This window comes from Phalaenopsis equestris, unplaced genomic scaffold (genome assembly GCF_001263595.1).
Source record: "Phalaenopsis equestris unplaced genomic scaffold, ASM126359v1 Scaffold000511, whole genome shotgun sequence".
NCBI lineage: Eukaryota > Viridiplantae > Streptophyta > Magnoliopsida > Asparagales > Orchidaceae > Phalaenopsis > Phalaenopsis equestris.
The window spans coordinates 3,151,322-3,160,848 of NW_018164951.1; the positions used below are offsets into that span (position 1 = coordinate 3,151,322).

General features: G+C 35.8%; 1 protein-coding gene across 3 annotated transcripts in view; it reads right to left on the reverse strand.

Annotated features, from left to right (window-relative positions):
- The window catches only part of LOC110028325 (uncharacterized membrane protein At1g06890-like), a 38,955-nt gene that overhangs the window by 5,767 nt on the left and 23,661 nt on the right, over positions 1–9,527 (reverse strand). For all 3 annotated transcript variants that reach the window (XM_020730138.1, XM_020730140.1, XM_020730137.1), the window contains 2 exons: positions 8,128–8,289; positions 7,780–8,052 (listed from right to left, as the gene is read on the reverse strand). In XM_020730138.1, the coding sequence (XP_020585797.1) occupies positions 7,780–8,052; positions 8,128–8,289 (435 nt within the window). The remainder of the gene's footprint in view (positions 1–7,779; positions 8,053–8,127; positions 8,290–9,527) is intronic.

Genomic DNA, 9,527 nt, shown 5'->3' on the forward strand with positions numbered 1-9,527 from the left:
CGCCCCCGCCGCCCCCGCCGCCGCCTCCGCCGCCACGTGCGGCAGGAAAGTCCCCTCCGTCAGATCCGTAATTATTCGACATGCCTCTCTGAGGAATCGCCTCTGCAGAGGAAGAAAATGGGAAGGCGGCTGAGATGGGAAAGGAATGCTAGAGTTCAGATTTTTTTGCCTCTCACGTCCAACACCAGCCTTAAAAGCCTAAAGCGCACCAGGTACGTTAATCCGGATAAGAGTGCTTCACGTCCTCTCATCTTTGTTTGTTTCATTCATTAATTCAAAACTAATTATTTTTTATTTAAATTATAATTTCAATGTTATTGTTATTTTGATTTACTAATATTATTAATTTAATATTTAAATGATGGATATACTTGTTGCTAACTTGCATTTCAAATATGACTATTAAAGTGATAAATTTACATAGGTACCACATAATTATTATATATTTACATTTCTTACCATTAAAGCTTTCATATTTAAACCTATAATATTTTATTATTATAAATTTATACATGAAAGCTATATTTCACTTTTTAAAAATAAATAATATTAATATATTTGAAATGATATTAAAGATTTGGATTTTATGCATATAAATATAAAAGTTTAGTATCATGTATGTAAATGGTCCTATTAAAAAATAAATAAATATTGTTATTTAAAATCTATGTAGAGCTACTAACCCTTAAAAGAGACTAATAAGGAAATAGCTCAAAATCCACTACTCTTAATACATCTTTGATCGGATTGCTCTCTAGTTATATAATCAACAATTAATGTTTTTCAGCCCATTGACTCAATATATAAAAACGATTCAAATTACAAATCTTATTTATTTTATGTTTAAAGTTACTATTTAAATAATAGTTCTAATAGAAAATCCATTAATTGTAATGCAAATAACTTTTAAGGTTGATTTCATGGACATGTGGACTCCAATTTCACAAAACTATCATCAAACTAACTGTCGGATCTAATAATATTAAAAGTGATTTGATCCGACTCCAAATGAGTCTAAAGTAGGCATATAAATTGTGATTGAAAACTTGAAATAATTAATAATGATACGTCGTAAATAATTTTTCATCATCTGACACGAATTTCAAAGCATGACACCGATCTAGAGGCAATCTTGTGAGAAAAAACATTCAAACTTCAGTTCAGACTCAATCAATGCTCCGACTTCAGCAAACTCACAATCAAGTTAATTGAATCGACGAGACAGACCTAATAAAATCAAAAAAAATTTAAATTCGAGTCAAATCAAGCTCAGATCAAGTCATTAAACAATTTTTAAAAGTTTTACAAACACATTGAAAAGCTCAAACAAATGTTCAATCTGGCGAGCTTATAGCTGATTTGTGCGTCTCGACCAAACAAATTCAATGAGCCCAAAATCGATCAATTTCGACATCGTTAAGGTTCTCAAATGTCCATCAAATACCGTCCAATCGAGGGAACCTCTCTGGACCGTTCAATCAAAGTGATTCATATTAATGCATTAATTACACCCAAAACTCTATAAAAAAATCCCCACCCCTCTCATGAGAATGGGGTGAAAGCATGAGGCTTGAGGTAGAGCTTGAAGCATTGAGAAGGAGCCGAAGTTTAACAACAGTCATGCCGCTGTCAACCGTCGTCGACCACTATTGACATTTGTCGACCACCGCTAACCACTATCGACATCCACTTGTGGGCCACCGTCAATCGTTATCGATCGCTGCCCGTTCCTTACAACAAGTTCACCCACATGTCGACGTTTTAATTCAAAAGACTTTGCAACACATTCCCGTTTATGGGACAAGATGTCTCTGTAATAATCAACTTATAGCGAAATCTTACAACTTGGTTAGACCCAGTGGAATTTCACTAATGATTGTTTTCTTTTATCTAATAGTGTTGAATTCTCGCGCAACGTTAAGACGATGATTCATTACTCAACCGCCACAAATTTTCTAGCACTCATCAACAATCATATTGTACACCATTTGATACAATGAAGTACAACATAATTATATAAGGATTTTACGTGTATGCAAATTCCTCAGCTAATATTCTTTACTTCAGGAGAGAAAGGCGCTCTGGGTATGGGAGTGGGTGGCTAGCTAGTGGTCACCCTGCCACTCTAGGGAGACTAGTGGGGGCGGAGATAATAGTAAAGGTGTCAATATTGAGGGTGGTGAGGTTTATGGTGGTTTAGGGTTTGTTTGGGGCAGCTGTAGCTTATCAACATTGTCGATAAGCAGCTAATCTGGATAAACTGTTGGTCAGCAGCTGGTTGCGATAATTAGACTGGCTGTTGAGTTTGTGCATTTTAAAAACAACTGATTTGCAGCTCTTTCTGGATAAATAACATTTTTCCCCCGTACAATATGATGTGAAAAATGACGGTAATAAAGCGAAAAACTGGAACGAGAAATTCAAATATCTGAAACACAACGGAAAAAAAAAATATATGTGGTTCAGCAAATTGCTTGCATCCACGAAGCTGCAGAAGATTTTATTAGCTTGAGGAATTACACCGTTGATTGCCTCGACGATTCCAAGAATAAGTTCATCTCTCTTCCTCTCTCTATCCTCAACTTCTTCTCTCTATCCTCACCTTCTTCTCTCTATCCATCTACCTGTAAGCCACCTCACAGAAAAAGAAACACAGAAAATATAAGCTTTGAAAGGCTAAGTTAAATAATCATGGAGGAAGTAGCTGTGAATAACAAAGAGTGAAGGAAATAATTAAAAAAGTTGCCTTTAAGTAGGAGCCTTCCCAAAAGAAGCGACGACGGGAGATATGAAAAAGCAATATTAAGCAATCATAATTATTGCTTTGCTTAATTCACCAACAAGAGGAAAGCAGAAGAATCAAATAGAAGGAATTAAATGTAATTTAATTAACTTCCATAGAAGTAGAAACTGTCAAATCGAATCATGGATTGGGCTCCACAATACTCAACAATTCTCTCACTTGGAGACTGAGACACAAACTGCTCCATCAACTAGCTGTGTCGCCCTTTTCTCCAAAAGAGATATCATCCACCCCTGCAACTAAAAACTCTTGTCTTCAAGCTAGAAAACTAACTGAAGTCGATCACAACTTTATCTTCTCAAGAGTAACAGCCTCAGTCGACATATAAGCGTCAACATAACCTTTTACCTTCAGACTCTTTCTTGTTTTACTAATATTTCTGCTTACAACTTCCACTGTATGGGCAATATCATGCTCTGCTGAAAGCCGTTTTCAATAGGTCTAGCATTGTACATTTTACGACTATCAAACGCGGTCTTCACCGGGAACACCCACTTGTTGTGCAATTTCTTCTTCCCCAGTGGAAGTTATGTCAACTCCCAATTCTGATTTCCCAGTAGAGAATCAATCTCCTCCTTCATAGTCCGCTCTCTCTTGCTCAATTTTTCATCGTCAGCAGAATGTAATTCAAGGTTGGTGAGAAACATTGTGGAGAACGTTGATTCCTGACTGACTTGTGAATTATAGCTGCACGAGTGGACTGCTCGGAAGCTGACAGCGAAATAATATGAATGGGTGCCCTGGACCCACTCTCCTCATCACTTTCATCACAGATCTGCACTGTGACATCTGGTAGATCATCAAACCTTACATTTCTACTGTGGTCCTCAATGAATCTGACATAGTAACGAGAGTCTCCAAGATATGCCACTGAAGAAGGTCCTAACACATTTATGTGTACAAGATCTAGTTTTCCAGCCTTTAACGCTCTGCCACCTTTCAAAACTGACATTCTGCTTCCTCATAATGCAACTCTCACACATGTCGAGATCAACTGACTTCAGTTCTTTCATGCCCTTCCGACTCACCTGATCAAACCTGAGTAAACCTGAAGTCACATATAGAGTATTAGTTCTCTTACCCCGAGCCAATATCAGTGCCCTTTTTGTAAAATTCCAGGAGCTTTTTGAGAACACTATTGTATGAGCACCCTCATTGAGTTGTTTAATAGAAATGAAATTTTTCTTCAACTCAAGAGTGTATCTAACTTTTGCAAAGTACATTTGCTCTTGTTAGAGAGTGCAATATTAATGTTTCTCATCCCCACCATGTTCAGAGCTTCTCCATCAGAAAGATACACCTTCTCAAAGCCACCTACAATATAGTTTCACATTAACTCCAGGTTGGAAGATGTATGAAAGGAAACCCCTGAATCCAGTATCTAGTCATCAACAGAATTGCGAACTATAAGCAATAATGCATCATGTACTTCTTCAGTTACAACATTAGCACAATTATTCTTCATCTTTTTTTAATTTTTGAAGTTCTTTTTTATGTGGTCAGCCTTGCCCAATTCCAGCAGGTTGTTTGCTGATCAGACTTTGACTTACTCTTGTCTCCGTGCTTTGATTTCAATCTTCCTCTGTTTGAGTCACTAACTTGTGATCTCCTTCTAGAATCAACATTCAGCGCCGAACTCGAACCTGAGATCTCGTCAGAATCTTTCCTGCGCGCCTCATCAGCCAAAATCAAATCACAAATATAATCATATTTCAGCTTAGATTTGCCTGTTAAATTGCTAATTTTTAACCTCATGGCTTCCCAACTATTTGACAAATAAACCAATAATATCAACGCATATATCTCAGAATAAAAATTAATTTCAACAGACAACAATTGATTTGTGATAGTATTGAAATCATTCAGGTGTTGAGTAACAAACACACTTTCCGCCATCTTCAATTTGAATAATTTTTTCATCAAATGCATCTAGTTATTCGTCGATAACTTTTCATATATACCTAATAAAACTATCATAAAATCTGCAGTAATCATTTCCTTGATTATGTTGTGGGCAATAGATCTCGAGAGGGTTAATCGAATAACCCCCAGAATCTGTCAAGCCAACAGACTCCATTCAGTCGCGTCTATCTTTTCCGGTCACTTCTCCAGTAATGGCATGTGAAGTTTCTTCTCATAGAGGCAGTTCTCTATTTGCGTTTTCCAGTAACCAAAATCTGTTATTAAACGTCTCGATCCCTGATACCAACGCTTCTTCTCCGACTATCGTTCAATCTTAGACCCGAAACGACAGCTCTGATACCAATTGTTGTGAAAAACAACAACAATAAAATGTAAAACTAAAATGAGAAATTAACAAATCTAAAACAAAACAAAAACACACTGATTTATGTAATTCAACGAATTGCATACGTCCAGAGAGCTATATGTGATTTTATTAGCTAGAGGAATTACATCGTCGAATGTCTCGAAAATTACAAGAATAACTCTTATCTCTCTTCCTCTCTCTCTCCTCACCTTATTCTCTCTCCCTATCTACCCGTAAGCCACCTCACAGAAAAAGAAACACAGGAAATACAAGCTTTGTGATTCCAAGCTCTACCTCGTAAGCCAAGGTCAATTGCAGAAGAGAAAACCAAGGGAGAGGCTTCATATGCAAATCCTACTTCTGCTTTTATTGGCTCAATTTTGCCCATAATAAGGCAACGCCTAATAATCATGGAGGAAGCAGCTGTGAATAACGAAGAGAGCAGAAAATAATTAAAGAAGCAGCCTTTAATTAGCAACCTTCCCAAAATAAGCAATGGCGGGAGATATGAAAAAGCAATATTAAGCAATCATAATTATTAATTCACCAACAGGAGGATGCAGGAGAATCAAATAAAAGAAGGAATGAATTAAATGTCATTTAATTAATTTTTATAGATGTCAAAACTGTCAAATCAAATCGTGGACGAGGCTCCTTAATACTCAACACAACTAAAAAGCACTCATGTGAACCAAAGAGAATACTATGACAGATGAATGAATATTAGTGATGAGATCATTAAGATTTTGGGATGTTTGATTAACAAAGATGTATATCATATTATTTTCATGTTTATTATAGTGGAAAGAAATATATCAAAGTTCTTACAAGAAGCTCCTATATGATCAAGAAGTTAATAAAATTTAGATACTTGGAAAAAGAATATCTCAAAAGAATATAAAGTGTATTTTATATCTCTGAAGCAGATTAAATAAATGAAAGCTATTGGTAAATGAGTCTACTTTGTACATTCAAACAAAGCATAATTATACAATAGGAAAATCAATCAAGCATATATTAACATTTTTTCCCTGAAATGAATCAAACCCCTAATACATTACAACAATGCATCTAACTCCAACACATAAAAATTGTAAGAGCAACATCAAAACATAAGATATTCCCTTTTCCAATAGATTCATTAACAAACATAGAAATATTTCCCTTGAAAATGAACAAATAAAAAAACCAAATAAAAATATATAGAGAGATTTGAGAAAAAATAACTCAAAGCACACCAATTCGCTGCCCTTCGTAACCCTTGCACACTCACTGACACATTGAGCACCGTGAAGTTACCTGGCCCCTGCCCAAAACCGGGGTCTATTGGGCGTAAGAAACAGGGCTTTTTGCCTTTTTTCACAAAAGAGCGAGAGAGAGGGACCAATGAACTAGATCTGTGCAAAATAATTCAACTTGACGAAGATGCTTTGTCGTACCTTTCTCTTCCTGACGGAGAATGAAGATTCAGAATTACAATTAATTTACATCATTCAATTAAAATACTCAACAAATAGACGTCAAAATTGTTTTTTTTTTCTAAATCCAAACAGAGCTGGCTGGTATTTGGGGCAGCGATTCACAGAATTGTCCCATACTTAGTTTAATACTTCTGTTCTAATCTTATGAGTTGAAAGAAGATGCTTCTCGAGAAAAAGTTTTGTTGACGAGAAACAGCAGAAAGCGTTGTGTGGACAAACAAGGAAATATGGACTTGAATTTACTGACTTTATGCTTGCAGGTCTTTATTTGGTTTCCATTCAGTTGCAGTTAAAGGCACAGCGTTAATTGTAGAAGCACTAACTTCTATATCGATTAGAGGATCGTTTTCCTTTACCTGAAAAAAAAAATATGACTTTTTTTCAGCATGAGTGTTTCTTACATTGCAATTAGTTGCATCTTTAGAGAATAATTGAAAATTGGTAATGTTCACATGGCTAATTAAAAATATGTATGCATGATTTTAACACCCACAGTCAGTAATTCTGGCCACCTGCACCAATGCGAAGGCTTATTTCAACTAGTCCATAGATGATGACACGATGATCAATTTTTAGTTGATAAACATAAAGTGAGTCTCAATCTTTTTGGGATCGCTGTAGCTTTTTACGGCTACAAGTTGCTAAAAGGTGGGCATAAAGTTGTAGTAAAAATAATTTTAAAAAAGTTCCTGTGAAAATTATGAATATATATATTTGTGAAAGAATTTTACATAAGCAGCATATAATTCTTATGTATTTATATATTTCACACCTAAACTTTTATATTTACATACACGGCCTTTGGTGCTTTAAACCTATGCATTAAAATGGATTTCAAATGATAATACCGTAACTTTTGATGTGATATTAAAGATTTGATGTATAAATATGAAAGTTTAGGTGTGAGATATATAAATAAATGAGAAGTGGGTGCTATGTATATCAATTTTCCTATTTTTTGTTTTCAAAAACTAGAAAATAACATTCTTATATCCACCACACATTACAGATTTAGTTGCAAAAAAGTAACTTCAAATCACAAAATTTTCTAAAAACCAGCAAAAAAAAGTAGTTTCCCAAATAAAACGTCAGTTTGATACGTAAAACAATAAGAAAGCTGCCCTAAACATAAGTTAAATAAGGCACAATCTTAGTAAACCTAGTAGAGGAAATGCAAGCTTGATAATCAACAAGAGGTAGAAGCAACGCTAAGAAAAAAATTGTACCTGTGACATCAGAACAGGCGGCTCAACCAACTTTTGTTGGTTATGAATATGACAGTTGTAGGAATATAAGATCATTCCGATTAATGCAATCAAAATTCCCAAAATGTTTCTCCAGCTGAATGGATCGTGGAGTAGAACATAGCCAAAGGCTAAGACAAGACAAGTTTTTAGATGACCCAACACCTGATAGGTGACAGGTGAAGTCTTTCCAATCACAAGGAATGTACTGAAGTTGACTGAAACTGATATAAGACAGGATAAAACGACAAAAATCTGCAAGAAAAATTCCCACATTAATTATGTAAGAAGTTTGGGCAAATAAAATGCTTGGGTATATTTGCCGCTTACCACAACTTGAGGGGTGTATTTGAAAGCAAAAACATTTTGATGTGTGAGTAACCAATCGACAAAAGGCCCTGCACTAACCAGGGTTAATGCCTGGTAGAGGCAAGACTGATATAAAAGTTGCGTTGATGTAACCTTAAACCTCTTCTGGATGTTATTGGTCATCTGGAAAATACTTGATTAAGGACTCACAATATAGATGATCTCCCATTATGTCTCTATTCTCTCTCACACAACACACAATTGTTAAAACATAAAAAAGAAGACTGGAATCAACATAATAACAATGTCAACCATATATTCATAATGGTGAGTTTATCAACAAGCTCTGTCAAAATAATAATTAACAGGGGGCCATAGCAATTACCTTTGGTTTTACACAATCAGTTTTACTAGTAGGGTAAGCAAGATATCTAGTATTGTTGTGTAAAAAAAATTAGTATTATTTAAATATCCAGCACCTGCGTATAAGTAGAATAACACGAGACAAGAATTTTTTATGTGAAACATCCGAAAGTGGAAAAAATATGGGGCAGCCTAATTGAAACAATTCGATTAGTGTTCAGTCAGGGAATTAGAAGACACACTTACATGTAGCAAAGAATGATGATAGTACAATCTAATAGTTTGAACCGTGAGAGATGTCTCCCATTAATATATTAAGAATTTTATGGTATTAGAGTGATCATCAGGTGATGAAAGTTAACGAGAAGTTTCAAAAGTTGGGAGATAGCGAGGGATAGATCTGATCTTACTTCCAATATGAGGAAAAATAAGAAGGCTAGAAGAACGAGCGTCAAACAATTGTAGCTGGCAGACGTTAGACATTGGTTGTTTTTGGCAAATGTAAGAAGGATTGGAATTATGCGTAGTGGAAGTGATGAAAGGAATACATAGAAGTGGGTTCATAAAGAATGTGGGGAATTTGGACGTAGATGGACTTTGTGGGGAGCAGTTGTTGGAAGGCACCTGAGGCAATGGAGGACAAAGGATAGAGTAGATGTCTTTATGATAAGGTCCTCCGAGAAGAGTTTAGCGGGTCTTCAAATCCTTGACGGTGCATCTGGCTGCATGAAAAGAAAAAGAAACAAGAATTGTCATGTTGGCATCAATTTTTTTGATGTCATAGGTGTAGGGCGTCCACTTATGATCGACGAAAATTAGTTATCGCATCGCACATGAAATTGACTAAAATTGGCCCGTTCGTCGGAAAAATTATCCAGATGACCTCGGATGACGAAATGGACCACGTGAGTGAGTCAGGAATGTCGATTCCATTTGGAAACGACGCTCGTTGCACCACGTTTTCACGTGCGAGCTTAAAATATACAAATTATCATTTTGGGCACGATGGTCGAAAAAGACTCCGAATGACGAAACGGACTACGCGGTCACGTCCAGAA